Source organism: Leptodactylus fuscus, chromosome 1 (assembly GCF_031893055.1).
Source record: "Leptodactylus fuscus isolate aLepFus1 chromosome 1, aLepFus1.hap2, whole genome shotgun sequence".
Taxonomy (NCBI): Eukaryota; Metazoa; Chordata; class Amphibia; order Anura; family Leptodactylidae; genus Leptodactylus; species Leptodactylus fuscus.
Window position 1 is genome coordinate 299,109,060 of NC_134265.1, and position 17,655 is coordinate 299,126,714.

Below are 17,655 nucleotides of genomic sequence, written 5' to 3' on the forward strand. Positions count from 1 at the left end.
CTTAATAATAGAATCACTCATGCTGGCAGAAATGCAAGAATTTTAATAGGATATAATAGGTTAAGAGATAATATATTCTGATACAGTCTGCAGTCAGCAGACAAACCCAACTCTGCTGCTTTAGGAAACATAGCCCTGCTACATACTATATAGTGTTATCTGTAAAATTCCCCACAGAGCATCAACATGGCCATACAACTGAAAAAAATGAACATTATGCCTTCTTTCCTTGAAAGCAATCAACTATTTTTGACAAGAAATATTCAGCTATCACCTGTATGACTGCAGTCAGTCAGGCCGCACCCTGTTTGGGGATCCCCCCCCCCCATTCTGCTTGAAAAATGCAGAGAGAAAAGTCCTACAAGAATGGCCTACTGCTACGCTCTCCATCCAATCTGACTGCACTTGGGCTATTTCGAAAAGAAAAATGGGCAAACATCTAAAACTCTAGGTGCGCAAAACTGGTAGAGACATCGCTCAAAAGACTTGCAACTGTAATTGCATTGAATGGTAGCTGTACAAAACATTGATATAGGGGGCTGAATATTACACAATTATCTGCTACTTTGGGTTGGTCTACCACTTAAAATCTTAATAAAATACATTTTGTGGTTTGTAAGTTTGTGGTTGTAAGGTGACAAAATGTGAAAAGGTTTTAGGGGTATGAATACTTTTGCAAGCCACTGTATGTGCTGCAGGGTAATGGTACTTTGTGACTATAACCAATGTTTTGCTTGGACTAACCAAAAGGGGAGCAGGTAAATCCTCCAGTGGGCCAATGGGCTCACTACAAGAATGCCCAAGAGTGCTGCATGGCACAGTACACTCACTGCACATCATACAGATAGGCAGTATACAGTATCTCACACAGCCTATGCTCCCATATAATAAACTGTGTAAAATATTTAAACTACCAAGTTTATTACATATGAATGCATTGGGTGGCTGAGATGACATCTAGACACTGAGGCAGGTCGACAATCGACTATCCCCCCTACAGGGTCCCGTCTCCTTACTGTCTCTAAGAGGTTCCCATCACAGTCATCTTACGGACTTTAGGGGGTTGTAATCTAAGGCAAGAACATGTCGGCATGAGAAGGCCATAGGACAGCAATGGTAAAGGTTAGGTAGAGGGACCACCAGTGATATTCATTCTGGAAGCCCATTGTACAGCAATATACATATATTACCTGATAGTCATTTGCAAATCCCTACAACGCCGCTGACATCATTTATTTTTCAGTAGCAGTTAACTCCCTAGCCCCTGTTAGAGTGTATAGCATTATATAACTAGCATTCATAGACTCCAGTAATTGGTTCACTTTCTAAAGCTCCCAAAGGTAATAAGTTTTTATCCACAGTAAACTTTTTGTCCTGGTTTCCCCTTTAAAAGCCAGTCCCCACAGAGATCTCACATTTAGCTCATGACTCATCTCTAGCACTGTCTTACAGGACTGCAAACGCTGACACATCTCTATCCAAAAAAAAAATGTTTCTGATTTTCCATCACCTACATAGCTCTTAGAAGGTACTGGTAGTTTTCATTCTTCTGGAGGAGAAATCATTTGTGTAATTTGCATATTAATTTTCTATTACATTTTTAAGATATTATTTATACATATTAAAGTGGTGTTCAAGACCAAAATATTGATGAACTATCCATAGGATCAGGGGCGTAACTACCGGGGTATCAGGGGTAGCGGAAGCCACATGGTCCAGGACATTAGGGGCCCGGCGACAGCCGCTACCGCTGCATTTTTTTTCTCTTAATAGGCCGTTACCGGCTGGAGTTACTCCAACCAGTAACAGGCCCTATTTACTTTCCGATCCTGGCAGGGGTCGGGATCGGTAAGTGGTGCCATGGGCCCCACAATCACTATTATTATACTCGGGGGTCTTTTCAGATCCCTCAGTATAATGATCGGAGGCCCGGGAGAGGTAAGAGAACATAAAAAACAGTTACTTACCTCTCTGGGTTCCAGACAGGCTTCGGGCCTACTTCTGTGATGTCCCTGACATCATGTGATGTCCTGGACATCATTGAAGATGGCCAACACCACCGGGGAGTGCAGCGGAGTTGGTGCTAGGTAAGTAACAGTGTTTTTTTAATGTTGGTATTCCCTGGGTCTCCGATTATTATACTTTGAATTCTGAAAAGAACCCAGAGTATAATAATTGTTCATGGGTGTCCACAATGGGGGATAATATTGTGTGCAGGGGCCACTATGTGGCATCATACTGTGTGCAGGGGCCACTATGAGGCATCATACTGTGTGCATGGGCCACTATGGGGCATAATAGTATGTGCAGAGGCCACTATGGGGCATCATACTGTGTGCAGGGGCCACTATGGGGCATAATAGTATGTGCAGGGGCCACTTGAGTGTCTGGAACTTTGGGACCACGCTCAAAATCTGAGACTGTACTGACTTTTTATTATTGCTTCACCTAATTTGAGTCTGTTTTATTCATAGTTATTAACTGCATTTCATCTTTCCATGTGCTACATCAGGGCATATAGATGTCACAGAGGAAGGAGTCCAACACTCAAGTCCCTATCTGTAAGCCAAAGCATAGAGAGGAGAATAATCTTATTGTGGCGACCATGGTGCATCATTGTATCAGATTCATCTGCACTGTAATATGTGACAGACAAGTTATGCTATAAAGCTGAGTTATTACAAAGATGTTGAAGAGATTGTAATAAGTTTCAACTCTATTGTTCTAGACAAAGATGTCGCAAGTAAAACAAGTTGGACTGTTGGCTGCTGGGTGCCAGCCCTGGAACAAAGATGTCTGTGCCGCTAGTGGAGATAGATTTGCCTATTGTGCCACATTGGCTATTTATGTATACCAGGTAATTATAGAAAAACTGTGATAACTTAATAAGACATAACAATTTTTTTCATATATAGTATAAGATATATATGTTATATTAATACTTTGTGACTACCAATCATGCAGTCTCTTCGTCTCTTATAACTGCGTATACAATGGCCTCAACTGCTATTATTTTTAGCCAGCATTGCTGCTGCCTCAGTGTTACAAACCAATAGAGGGCGCTCACTGGAATGTGCAAGCCTGTCTTCCCTGATGTAATTAGGAAGACCGAATTTTAGTGAAATAACCCAATAAAGGTTTGCTCCCTTTAGCATCATGCTCGACCTCTCTACCTCGGGCTGACGAGATGCAAGTACATCGAAACGGCCGTCCTCGGTTGAGAGACTATACCTGGTAATAATCCCAGCGTCATTGCAAAACAAAGGCCTCTTGGAAGGTCGAGCATGATGCTAAAGGGAGCAAACCATTATTGGGTTATTTCACTGAAATTCGATCTTCCTAATTACATCAGGGAAGACAGGCTTGCACATTCCAGTGAGCGCCCTCTATTGGTTTGCAACACTGAGGCAGCAGCTGACTTCCTAATTACATCATGGAAGACAGATTTGCATATTCTTCCCATGGTCCCTTGCGAAGTGGAGTGCTAAAGGCTTAATAAGTCTTCACACACCTATATGGTGGTCTCTCCCCAAGGAGTGACAATATCCCCTTAACCCTGTCTAAGCTTCTCACCTCTACCAGGTTATAGTCCTCTCTACTTCGGGCTGACGAGATGCAAGTACATCGAAACGGCCGTCCTCGGTTGAGAGACTATACCTGGTAATAATCCCAGCGTTATTGCAAAACAAAGGCCTCTTGGAAGGTCGAGCATGATGCTAAAGGGAGCAAACCTTTATTGGGTTATTTCACTGAAATTTGATCTTCTTAATTACATCAGGGAAGACAGGCTTGCACATTCCAGTGAGCGCCCTCTATTGGTTTGCAACACTGAGGCAGCAGCTGACTTCCTAATTACATCATGGAAGACAGGTTTGCATATTCTTCCCATGGTCCCTTGCGAAGTGGAGTGATAAAGGCTTAATAAGTCTCCAAACACCTATATGGTGGTCTCTCTCCAAGGAGTGACAATGTCCCCTTAGCCAGCATTGTAATAGATCCAGATTTTTAATAGATCCAGTTAGTGAACCTGGACATTTCACAGTTAAGACAACTGTATAAGTGAAGCACATATACCAACTGACTGTCTAGTAGCGCCTCTCTACATTATAGTGTAGTACTACATGGTTTGAACCAGAATGATCTTCTCCTTTGGATATGTAGGGACAGCTCCGTTGTCTTTTGTTTAGTACACTTACATTATGTAAGACAAACATTATGCTAAAGGTCAAAGACTTTTGCACATGTCCTTTACTGATACCAAAAAAGTAGCAGAAATCTCTTATGTTGCTTACTGACATTTTCACTTCTCTTCCATAAGCTGGATCACCGATACAATGAATTTAAGCTCCGGGCTATCATGTCAGAGCATAAAAAGACAATCACAGCCATCTCCTGGTGTCCTCACAACCCCGACATGTTTGCCAGTGCAAGTGCAGACAATTTAGTGATCATCTGGAATGTGGCTGAACAGAAAGTGGTGGCCAGACTTGACAGTACAAAAGGTAAGACAACTACACATTATGTAAATTGTGACGTTCTTGCTGGTACAGTGACTTTTGGCAACCAAACTGTGGCAACATTTCATTGGATTGTACATTTTGTGGTGGCAACTTTTCAAGGACATCCATAGACGTCAGTATCAGTATAAGAACACAAGCAGATGCCTACTGTATGTATACAGTACACTATGTGTTCATAATAACCTGTAGGCACTCCATGTGTTGCCATATACCATATACCTGTGAGACATATATACACTGTATACCTGTGAGGTATATATATGCCATATACCTGTGAGGCGCCACATTCTCCACTTAACAAAGACTATGTTACATGTAATGAATGGATATAGTGCCAATGGGCAGTACTTATTGGTCTGATGTGTGGCTATTAATTCTCCTATCTAGGGATGCCTGCTTCTCTGAGCTGGTGCTGGAATTCTGGAGATGCGGTAGCGTTTGTGTCACACAGAGGTCCCCTGTATATTTGGACTATATCTGGACCTGACAGTGGTGTGGCTGTTCACAAGGAGGCACATAGCTTTCTGTCCGATATTTGTCTGTTTCGGTGGCATCCAAGGAAAAAAGGAAAAGTAGTCTTTGGGCACACGGATGGAAGCCTGTCTATTTTTCAGCCAGGTAAAACGTCAATACCAAAAGTAAACCAAATATCTTAGATAAGAAATTACACCAAAATGTTCATTCTTTGTTCAGAAGGAGATTTTATGTTTATAAAAGATTGATGATGTGTTGGTGACATGCAAGTCTATCAGTGATTGTTAGGGTGCCCTTAGATGCATGTTCCGGCTGCGTCCACTATGGGCTAATTTTCCATTTAAAGCAATAGCAACAATACGGGTTCAGCCCATGGTGGTGGATGTGGTGAAAGGAGCCCTTTAATGTATTAAACACAGAATTGCAGGAAGCTTTACATTTTTTCAATGACTTTTGCTAAGTGTTAATATAAAGTTTGCTGCAATAGATCGTATAGATCCTCTTTTTATATACAAACGTACACATTGCATAGTACAGCTGCCATTTTGTTTTGAATGGAAAGCAGCCATTTTGTGTAAAGTGTGTACCCTAAAATCACAAAACAAACATTCACTACGTCACTTACTACATCTACAATTAATAAATTTGGATTCCATTCACTAATTTTGTAATCTGACCAAAATGACAATCTCCTATGTGTAAGCATGTCTAAGTGTCCTTTTCTCAATTTCCAAGGTTGTAAGAGTCAAAAACATGTTTTGAGACCTGAGTCCCTGGAAGGAACAGATGAAGAAGATCCAGTGACAGCCTTAGAATGGGATCCACTTTCCACAGATTACCTGCTTGTTGCTAATCTACATAATGGGATCCGCTTGGTAGACTCGGAATCTTTATCTTGTATCACGACTTTCAGTTTTCCCAGTGCAGCGGCGTCTGTTCAGTGTTTGGCTTGGGTTCCTACAGCACCAGGGATGTTTATAACAGGAGGTAAGCTAAGCATTTACTTATGTTCCTGTACTTTGGAGAGACGTAATTCCAGATCTGTCATTTTTATGTTACTACTGATTTGTCTACAAACGGGCCATACGTTGCATACTGATGTAGAAAGGACTTCTACAATGTATTAATCACCATACAGTGCACAGCCCATTTACGTACACTCAGTGCGAGAACACAAGTGAGTAGAAACATTAATAAATCTGTAGAATAAGGGTTATCCCTCGGGATCAACGGGGGTCAGAGATGGTGTGTATGCGGAGCACCTACTCCATTTGCTTCTATGGGACTTTTTGCATAGCAGTCACTCATTTAATAGAGATCTTTATGAAACTACATTTCCCAGCATGCACAATTGCTTTTGTGTTCTCAGAACCTCCACAGAAGTAACTGGAACATGCTGGGAGTTGTGAGTTCACAGCAGTTGTAGTGCCAAAGATTGCTGATCCCTAGGTTAGACATATGGTTTCATGTTCTTCTTCTGTAACCAATTTTAGCACTTTTGTATGATTTTATAAAAATGCTCTTTTTTTTTTTGGTACTGCTAACTTTTGCTTTTGGTAATGCAGATTACCTCTACCAAATAAAGGAAACTCTCACACCAGCAAAACCATGCACTGTTCCCATGTCTGTCCTTTGGCTGTTTAGTGTTTTTTTTCTTTTGGAGGAGCGTTTATTTCCATATATTTTCCCATGGAGCATTGCCTCAAAAAGTCTCCATACCAGAAGCATAACTTACAGATTACAAAATCTGCAGTAAGACCCCTACCTACTTAGTGGTATATATTATTTGGCAGAGGGACGTTTTGGGCTCTCTTAGGGTCCAGTGCCAGTAGCAGCTGCTTTCTGTGCACTGTTATAGCGATGTCCCTGCTCCTTACACCAGCTGCATCTCTTCAATGAAAAGCAGTGCCTTGCATGTTCTGGTAGTATCAAAAGAAGCATATTACACAGTCCAGTCATACTAATGTGACCATCGCCTACTTTTGACGTCAACGTTAAATAACCAGTCGCAGAAGGCACATGTCATCAGCCATCTGGGTGCACTCATCATTGTGGAAGGCACAATGGATCACCACAAGTATGCATCTATCCTTGTGGACCATGTTCACCCCTACATGCGAATTGTTTTTCCTCACGATGATGGCATCTACCAGCAGGACAATGCGACGTGTCATAAAGCTTCGAGGTTCGAGGAGCACCAGGATGGGTTTACCGTACTCCCTTGGTCAGCAAATTCCCCAGACATGAACCCACTCGAGAATCTGTGGGACCACCTAGATCGGGTTGTTCGTGCCATGGATGCTCAACCGCGTAACCTAGCACAGCTGGCCACAGCACTGGAGTTGACATGGCTCAACATCCCAGTGAACATCATCAAAACATCCCCTCTCTTGCTGCACGTCTCGCAGCGGTCCGCTCTGGGAAAGGTGGTTATTCTGGATTTTGACAGGTGGTCACATTAATGTGACTGGATTGTGTATATTGTGTATATTGCAGTATTACTATGTCTTTATTCATGATCATACTGGATTATGTTACGAAATGTTTGCCTGTCATTTTACAACACATATCTGAAGTGTATGATTGTTCCAATGTGCTCAGATTCCCAGGTTGGTGTATTACGGGTATGGAATGTCTCAAAGACGACACCTATAGATAATTTTAAATTGAAGAAAACTGGCTTCCATGCATTACATGTCCTTAACTCCCCTCCAAAGAAAAAAAGTGAGTACAAAAATAAACTGCTTCTGAGTATGCCTGAAACATTATCATTGGATGACTTATATTACGCTATAGAGGTGAAATGAGAACAGACTAAATGTAAGAAAAGAGTGATGCATTACCAAGAAACGTGATTTACACATTATAAGGAAGAGCTTTTACACAAGGAGTATGGCTCTCATGATATATATCGCCGGGCAAAAAACAGATTTTAGATGGATTCTTCTACACCGGCCCCAACAGAGGCATAACTATAGGGGTGCAGAGGTAGCATCACCATTGGGCCTTGGAGCCTGAGGGGAAACCAAGACTCTTTATTGTACAAGAACACATCAGTATTATAGATAGCACATAGCAAGTGGGCGCTCCATTATACATTTTGCAACGGGCCCAGGAACCTCAGATTGTCCCACAATATGAAGATCAGTAGTAATTTCTGTTCTCCTTACTCTGGGAATAATTATGAGCTCCCCAAGGCTCCACTTATGAAATCCTCCTTCTACTGACTGTTTAGTCTGATGTAGATTATTGGGATATTTTCAGCAATGGTACTATGCAGTATATATAGCTATATATCATAGGGGTAATATAGGGACATCTCCAGACCCTGCTGTAAATAATACACCCTCATTTTTGGAGAGGAGCTTTCTATAAACCTTCTAGTAACCTCCACCTCTAGACTTATAAGTGGGAACCTTCCAGTACATTCATGCTCCCCTAACCATGGCAGTATGAAGTGCTATCAGGCTCCCTCAAGTATCATGTTTGACTCTGAATTGATGTGACATTTCAGAAAATTTTGTTTTGAAAAGAGCCACACATGAAATAGGTTGTCTGGGCATCGCCCCTCTGGATAAATCCTGTCTGGCTCAGCAAGTCTCTCCCTATATACAAATAGCCAGTGGCGAGCCGCCCAGAGGCAGATTCTTTTGAAAAGGATATTTTTTTATGAAAAACCACAGATTTGCAGAATTATCAAAATCCCATTTAAATTCTTGATTTTGTAACTACATTTACAAAACATACAATTATTTCACACTGATGTTTTACTGACATAAATACTGTTTTTCTTTCTAATGAGCATTTTTAGCACATTCCCCTACAAAAAACCATCACATATCATCCACCAGCGAGGCTGTGCCACCTCCTACCCTAACCCAGAATCAGGCTTTCTCATTACCTCCTGGCCATGCCGTCTGTTGTTTCATGGATGGAGGAGTTGGACTTTATGATATGGGAGCCAAGAAGTGGGATTTCTTACGAGACTTGGTATGTATCATCTTAGCATTTCCATCATATTTTTTCTGGGAATTTATTCTTGAATATCTATCCTTACAAAAGATCATCAATAGCAGGTCAGTGGCGATCCGATCGCAGCTGATCCGATTCCAGTCTCCTTGCTGTTCAGCTGCTTGCATGGCATCAAACTACATCTCAGGACAGAGTATAATGGTCAAAAGGCAGAGAGAGTGAGAGAGAGCTTATCCACTACACAGTTTGTGGTGCTGTGCTTCTCACTAGTACACTGTGCTGTTCCTAGTGTGTGGCGGACCCTGCAGTCAGCTAATTGATGGATAGCCAGGAGTCCGATCCCAATGATCTGCTATTGATGGCCTATCCTATGCGCACTGCTTACCTTGCACAGGAGATGTTATTGGGCTGTCTGGATACAGGGCTGAATGTCATTGTTTGTTATGTCCCTTGTTTGAGGTGGAACTTAAAAAGAGTTACCCGGATTAGAAAACGTGGCTGCTTTCTTCTTCTCAGCAAGTGCTATTACATATGGTGGTCACATGGCCTACAGCTCAGTAATATTCAAATGAATGGGACTGAGCTTCAGCATGGCCATGTGACTATAGGAAGAAGGACAAATGTTTTCCAATCCTGGATAACCCCTTTATCTACGCTCTATTCTTTGCAATTATTTTCTTTTCATTCCATAGGGTCATATTGAAACTATTTTTGATTGCAAATTCAAACCAGATGATCCGAATTTACTCGCTACAGCCTCATTTGATGGTACAATAAAGGTCTGGGATATCAACACATTAACAGCAGTGTATACTTCACCAGGGAATGAAGGGGTTATCTATTCACTGTCCTGGGCTCCAGGTACGTGAACCAACATTGAAACACCAAACCAGAATTTACTTCCATTGAGATATTTTCTGTTACTTTATGCGCTTACTGCTCTGCATGCAACAACTAAACTTCCTTACTGTTTTCTAAGAAGCATTGATTTGGCTGCAAACTTTGGCGCAACCAGTTATTTATTATTATTTATAAAGCACCAGATTATGGGGATATTGTCACTCCTTAGGGAGAGACCACCTTGTAGATGTGTGGAGTCTTACAAAGCCCTTTTCGCTCCACTGTGGGGGATTATGGAAAGAATATGCAAATATGTTTCCCAAGATGTAAATAGGGAAACAATGCCTCTGTATGTTGCCCTCTATGGGAAGCTCCCTTGAACATCATGCCCGACTTTCCAACAAACTGTGCTGATGAGATCCAATCACATCGAAACAGCGCTGTCCACAGCTGGAATGATACTGACTTGGTAAAATCTCGCACCATTGCAATAAAGGCTTGTTGGAAAGTCAGGCATAATGTTCAAGGGAGCTTCCCATAGAGGGCAGGATACAGAGGCATTGTTTCCCTACTTACATCTTGGGAAACATATTTGCATATTCTTCTTATATAGCACCATTAATTCCAAATTTGTTACTAAATTTAGGGAGCAGCCCCTTTTAGATGTAAATAATATGGGTGCTGGATAAGCTAGAAAGAAATTCAGTTTTGCTTAAGGAAAAGAAAAAGTTGCAACAGCTGTTGCAAAATATCCCCCAGTCCTCTCTCACAAAAAAACTAGACGCAATAACTTTTTCAGTCCCTTTGCTGATCCAGCACCGGTGCCCCCAAGGATCCCATGAGCTTTCTTTTGTTGTAATGATAAAGCATTTGCTTTAATTCTTTCTTTTTTTTCCAAGGAGATGGACAACATCTTTAGTTTTCTTTTGTCCAATATTACCTACAGTGAGACAAATGCGTCATACTATATATCACAGTGTGACACAGTTGACAAGGAAGGAAACAAATTATTTTCACACAATGTATTTTTACTCTGTTATATCACAGTGCTCACTCTCATTTACCATGTCTAGGGGACTTGAACTGCATAGCGGGTGCAACATCCAGGAATGGAGGATTTATCTGGGATGTGAAGAAAGGAAAAATGATAACCCGGTTCAATGAGGTAAAACTATATACATTTATAGAATTGCTTTAGAAAGAATTAAAGATTGCATAAGTTAAGCTGAATACCATTTTATCCTTGACACCACAATGATGGTGTATCATAATGTATGTGTCATCTGATAAAGGGCCCTATACGGATGTGTCCACACGTAACTAATCCCTGCTTAGGGTAGAGATTCCAAAGTGTCTGGAAAGCAATTCACTTTCCTCTACCGGCTGTTCACACATAGTCATTAATGGCATGGTTAGGATATCACTTTGATAATATGTCATGAAATCATGTTATGTTTAGAAAAGCTGCTCAGGCTAGGTTTACATCAGCACCTGGCTCTCCACCGTTTGGGTCCGCCAGTGGACTTGAACAATGAAGAGCCAGACGGCTAAATCCGCCGAGCCCATAGGCTATAATGCAGACTGCCGGGTGTCCGCCGTTTATATACCGAAACTGGCAGGGAAACTGGCATATTACTCTCTGCTGATTTTTGGCGATTTCTACGGCTGAGACTCCAGCGCAGATGTGAACATTAAGCCTTAACTTATGATATACATATCTGGCCAGCCAAGAGGACAGCTACAGGTCTGTAAATGTTAGTACCTGTTTTCATGCACCTACTAAATCTTCCATTTGTATATTATATACTATTTTTTCATTATAGCATGGGAAAAATGGCATTTTCTGCATCTCATGGAGCCACAAGGACTCTAAGCGCATTGCCACCTGTAGTGGAGATGGATTCTGGTGAGTTTTACTCATTCTATCAGTGTGGTCTTTGTCCAGTGCATTTTGGGGGTTAGTGTTGTATAGTTAATACTAAGACTGGAAACCTTGTAATTGTTCACTATTGTCTATAATTGTTTCAGCATTATCCGAACAATTGATGGTAAACTTTTGCACAAGTATAAGCATCCAGCAGCTGTTTTTGGCTGTGACTGGAGTCAAAATAACAAGTAAGCACTATATACATTCCGAGTCTTTCGTATACTGTACCATTCTATAATGTGTGTTTCTATAATGCATCCAAATAAAAATGATCCGATCAGTTACCATGTACTGTATAATTTTCGGAATACATTCTTAAAGAAAGTGCCAACTGCATTTATCTCTATACCTTTTTGGGAACCTTGTAAGTAAATCTAATAACCATACACAGTGGGGTAAAATACATAAACGAGGATGTTTCATACAATGCCCCACTCTTTGAGACATCTCTGTCTTTTACTTTAATAAGTTAGGTTAGGTTCAGACTTTCGCTGAGCTCTCCATTGTTTGAGTCCTCCAGGGGACCCGAACAACAGAGAGCCGGACTGCTAAAACAGCAGTTACCCATGGACCCCATAGGCTATAATAGGGCGAGCCGGGTCTCCATCAGGTTTCTACTTTTTTTTAGAATGAAATGGGCGGAGATAAAAATCCTTTGTGCAGGACTTTTTATCCACTATTCTCAGCAATTTTTTATTTTATTTTATGTAGATTATGAGCCCCATATAGAGCTCACAATGTACGTTTTTTCCCTATCAGTATGTCTTTGGAATATGGGATGGAAATCCATGCAAACACGGGGAGAATATACAAACTTCTTGCAGATGTTTTTTTGCCCTTAGCAGGATTTGATCACCAGGACTCCAGTGCTGCAAAACTGCATTGCTAACCACTGAGCCACCGTGTGGCCACTAATTCTTGGCAATTTCTGCGGCAGAGTCTTCAACAAAGACTCCAACACAGATGTGAACCTAGCCTTACGATACTAGGTGAATTTCTAAATGGCCCTTCATGGGCAGAGAATGGCACATTTAAAGGATACAATTGCAACTTCTTTTATAAGATCAGCCTGAAGGTGGTCTAATATTTCCCTTATCTGTTCCATATAAACTACTAGACAATTGCTGATCCATGGGGATCCGACCACTGAGACCCTCACTGATTCTGAAAATGGGAGTGTTTTATCGACTGTTTCGATTGTGTTCACGAATGTTTCATTCATTCCAGTGAGAACTACAGAAATACCTGAAGTACAGCACTTGACCATCCCTGGGGCTTCCTTCCCGCAACGGTTTTGGAAATCGCAGCGTGTCCACACTGCAATATTTTCTGCAAATTGGGCATGGGATTCACATGAATCCCATCTACTTTGCAAGTACAGTAGAACGCCGCAGTTTTCCCGCTGCGTTTCCGTCCGTGGGCAAATCGCGGCGTTTCTGGCCCGTGGGGTCCTGGCCTTAACTAGTAATGCGTATGTGAGCATACACCAGTGTTGCAGGTATACATTGAGCTGGGACTACTTCTTCAAAGTTGAACAGTACAGCCCCATAGTATTGTTTTGTCATCTTTTACATGAACACAGGCAAGAAATATAATCAGATGGATTCAGTATTCCAGCAGAGTATTCACCCTTTTGTCTATGTCAGTGTAAGTTAGAGAAGTTGGAGCAATGTCAAAAATATTGTTTTTCGTTTTGCATTTAGAGATATGATTGCAACTGGCTGTGAAGACAAGAATGTCAGAGTGTATTACTTAGCCACCAGCTCTGACCAACCCTTGAAGGTTTTCACTGGGCACACAGCCAAGGTGTTCCATGTACGGTGGTCTCCTCTTAGAGAAGGAATTTTATGCAGTGGCTCAGACGATGGGTAGGTTGGACACTATATATAATATTATCAAATCGTTTTTATTAATTGTTTTACATACACAAACACCATACAGATACAGAAATCATACTCCCTCCCCTTCCCCAATTAAAGTACCCCATGCACAACTACCGGCCACTAATCCAAGGTCCTACATTCTGCCATCCCCTCTCTACACACCCTGGCCTTGCTCAAAAACATGAAAGCAGTATATGAACCCAATTCTTGCTGCAAATGCATAAGATCAAATGAAGATAGATCTCACTGTAACAATCATTCAGTCCACTGACCCTTAAACTTTTTCAGCGTACCCCACTGGAAATAAATACACGGTGATTCAAAAACAGTGGTGTAAAATTATACCTAGTTCCAGCATATCCTCAGACGTGAACTCCACTTTCAGTGACAGTTCATCTCAGGTTATTCAGATCCTGAGGGTGGAGAGGCAGATGATATTAGCTGCTATGGATATATAAGCCAGTTTTGCTTTGATTTCCATTGACTGGCCATTTACCACTGATGTTACTGTAACTACAGGCCGCTGCTCTTGTACCATTCTTTTTCATTCACCCCGTATGTTTCTACAGTATGTCATCACAAACATCAGAAGACAGGGCCTCAGGGTCCAACTCCCATTTCTCCCGTACCCAATCCAGTTCAGGCTGTAGTGCAAGATAATTTGTGGTTATCCAGAGGGGAAAGTTTTTATGTGGGTAAAAAAAAATAAAAGCAATACTTAAAACCAATCCTCACCAATCCACCTTCACTTCTATTACGATTCTTACCAGGTCCCCATCTTTACTCCTGGTCCTGTTTCATCCCACAAGAAATATCAGCTCCGCCAGTCACTGGGCAAGGCATATCACTGTTACAGCCAATGATTGGTTAAGCAAGCATTTCCTGTGTGCCCGGACCAGGACATAGAATCCAACAGAGATCTGTATAGCACTAGAATAGGAGTGGCAGGGATTGGTATTACTTTCTTTTTTTTTTATTACAAAACTTAGTGTAAACCCGGTGCCCAATTTTGAATAAAAGGGATTGGGCAAGTTATTAAAAAAACAGTCTGCTGGATCCATGTTGGCCAATGCCCCTTTTTATATTTTTGGACTAGAAAAATATGTGATCCTTACATTATAATATTGCTTACAGAACTGTAAGGATCTGGGACTACACACAAGATGCTTGTATAAATGTTCTCAGTGGCCACACTGCCCCAGTCCGGGGATTGATGTGGAACACAGAAATACCATACCTTCTAATATCTGGAAGCTGGGATTACACTATACGAGTATGGGACACCAGGGACGGAACTTGTTTGGATACTGTGTACGATCATGGGGCAGATGTATATGGTATGTTGTTTCTGTCTGTCATCTTTAGTTTACTTAAGTTCTGTACTTGTGACATGGTTATAACATATAATTACTTTTCTCCACTGTTCTTCGCGGCCCGAGACTCCCTCCTGATTAGACCCATTCATCCGAGCCTAATCAGGAGCAGATGAACGGGCCTGCATTGCATTGGCATCCCATTGCGGTTAGCCCGCGCGAAAATTCTGGCAGCAGAAAATGAAGAGGAATTTCCTCTTCATTTTCCGCTATGTGAACTGACCCTTACTGATGACTTGTGGATGTGTGCTTGGATCATTAAGTCAATGGTTCACCATGGAGCCCTTATAAGAAAACCCCTATAATTAAAAGAAACAAGATGTGGCAATATGGCTGCACTTATCATTACCATTATTACCATCATTTTTAGATTTTGGCACTAGTTATATCTACTCATTTACTAGTAAATGTCCAGTTTTCAGTTTGCTGTGGAGAATGTTTTTCTTTTTAAATGGCATATGGATATCAGGAAGGACAACTTATTTTTAAGGGGGACAGAAATAGTTATTTGGGGTCCTTGGTACTGGATTTCACCAGTATGACTGCTTATGGTGTAATAAAATTGTGAATGTATAATGTTCTCCTTATATTAGCTGCTAGATTTTGATACTTTGTATTTCCCAATGCTTATACTATTCAGGTCTAACGTGTCATCCAAATCGACCGTTCACTATGGCGTCTTGTTCACGCGACTCCACTGTGAGGCTTTGGTCTCTAACGCCATTGATTTCACCTCTTCAGATAAATATTCTGGCAGACCGTCCTTGGGAAGAAGTAATTGGTAACACTGGTATGTGACCATGTTAGCTAGAGCAATGGAGGACTTATAGGCTAGGAGAGTTTATTTGGCAGTATTATATGCTTGTTTTTCTTCATCTGATAGACCGTGCCATGGAGCCTGGTGCCCCACCGTTACTGTGTGGGAAAGTGTCCCGTGATATTAAACAAGAAGTGGACAAACTGACTGGCAATCTGAGGAGCAAGAAGCTTAGATGGTTTTCAGAATGTCTCTCTGTAAGTGCCAAGTTCTTAGATTGATAAAGGAAACACAAAGGTTGTCATCAAGGGGTTGTATGAGAATACAAAAACATGGCTGCAATCCATAAGCTGCCCATTCTTATTCATGGGTCATATTCGGTATTGTATTCTTATGAATGGGGTTGATATGCAATACCATACATGGGTAATGGATTAGAGTGGTGATACTTTTAGAAGAGATCAGCCATGTTTGTCTAATCACATACAACCATATAAATGTTATCAGCAACATCTGCAAAATATAGACTCACAAATGAAAGGTGTAAATTGCTCCTGAAAGTCAGTAGAGGAGCATTTTTTTTCCTACCAATATGACTGATGTGAGCTATAGAATCACTCTCACTTGAAGTAGCTCTCCCACAAATTTTGGACTCTCCGCTCCAGTAGAAAGGTACATGATGTAAATTATAGTCAAGGACATCTTCTTAGTGATGGCTGTATTTCTGAGGTATCCACTCCTCTCAGGTCCTTTGCTGTATCATGTAACCAACAATACGACACTCCAAATGACACAGCCTTGTATGTATAGACAAAAAGTCAGTTTTTCAAGTCATTCCTATAAAACATTGAGTCTCTCATAATATAATTAAAAAGGAAAAAAAGCAGCTGGTTCTTAAGAGGTTAAAAATGGCGCTCAATACTGTCTTTTAGCTCACATACCAGTGAAGGATTTTCTAGAGTGATGAATATGCAATCAGAAATGTAGTGGCTCCAATGCTAGTCTTGCACAGGAGTCCTCTGTGTCCGGCACTGACAGTGTTATCATTGTCCACGCTGTTTTCTGTCTCCTTCAGCCTCCTGGTGGTAGTAAAAATTTATGGGACTTGGTTGCTGTGCTGAAAGGCCAAGATGACAGTTTACTCCCTCAAAACTACTGCAAAGGAATAATGCACATGAAGCATCTTGTTAGGTTCAAAACGGTAAGTACTGGGCTATAGTAACTATATATAAGTTATATTTCTTGAGTAGGTCAGTGAACCATACATTAGCCTCAGAACAAGGTGTTAGGTCACATGTCTGACATCGGAGTAGAAGTGAACCGCTGTCTGTTCCCAGGGGAAACCAATGCAGTATTATAAGCAGGTGTATGGTTAAACAGAGTAAGCTTACATTTCTACAGTAAAATACTAAAGATTTAAAACATTTTAATATTTGCTAGAATTCTTCCTAGTCCTTATTTCTCAAACTGGAAAGTTTGGCAAATTTATTATGCCTTGTCACCAGTTTTCTGACTTACAAGGCTTAAAAAGTCGCAATTTTTTGCGCAAATTAATTCTTAAGAAAAAAATGTGTAACTTTTTCTCTTTTACATTGCCCAGGTGTGTGGTAAGAGCATACAGTAGGATCATGTAAAGGACATCACAGGTGGATCATGTAAAGGATACTGGAAATCTATGCCAGATATAAGCTTAATGAAGATTAAGCTGAGGTTGTACTTCATTTATAAGGAGAATTGAGGGTTATAAAGATATTTGTAACCCTATTACTATGTATTCCCGTATACAGCAGGTAACACTGCATATATGACTTAGAACATGGTTGTTATTATTACATACAGTATCCTTACCCACACACTGGCCTTTTTGCACATCTAAGAATAAGGTTTTTGGAGTTACTTCAAGATTTAT

At 41.0% G+C, this 17,655-nt stretch overlaps 1 protein-coding gene across 3 annotated transcripts in view; it reads left to right on the top strand.

The window, feature by feature from the left end:
* The window catches only part of WDR17 (WD repeat domain 17), an 84,966-nt gene that overhangs the window by 37,389 nt on the left and 29,922 nt on the right, over positions 1–17,655 (top strand). For 2 of the 3 annotated variants that reach the window (XM_075258447.1, XM_075258454.1), the window contains exons 2-16: positions 2,729–2,857; positions 4,319–4,502; positions 4,908–5,138; positions 5,730–5,981; positions 7,596–7,718; positions 8,797–8,984; positions 9,659–9,827; positions 10,880–10,971; positions 11,630–11,712; positions 11,835–11,921; positions 13,437–13,601; positions 14,751–14,953; positions 15,630–15,779; positions 15,873–16,003; positions 16,822–16,947. In XM_075258447.1, coding sequence (XP_075114548.1) covers positions 2,729–2,857; positions 4,319–4,502; positions 4,908–5,138; positions 5,730–5,981; positions 7,596–7,718; positions 8,797–8,984; positions 9,659–9,827; positions 10,880–10,971; positions 11,630–11,712; positions 11,835–11,921; positions 13,437–13,601; positions 14,751–14,953; positions 15,630–15,779; positions 15,873–16,003; positions 16,822–16,947 — 2,313 coding nt within the window. The remainder of the gene's footprint in view (positions 1–2,728; positions 2,858–4,318; positions 4,503–4,907; positions 5,139–5,729; positions 5,982–7,595; positions 7,719–8,796; positions 8,985–9,658; positions 9,828–10,879; positions 10,972–11,629; positions 11,713–11,834; positions 11,922–13,436; positions 13,602–14,750; positions 14,954–15,629; positions 15,780–15,872; positions 16,004–16,821; positions 16,948–17,655) is intronic. The other variant, XM_075258449.1, reaches the window with a different exon arrangement.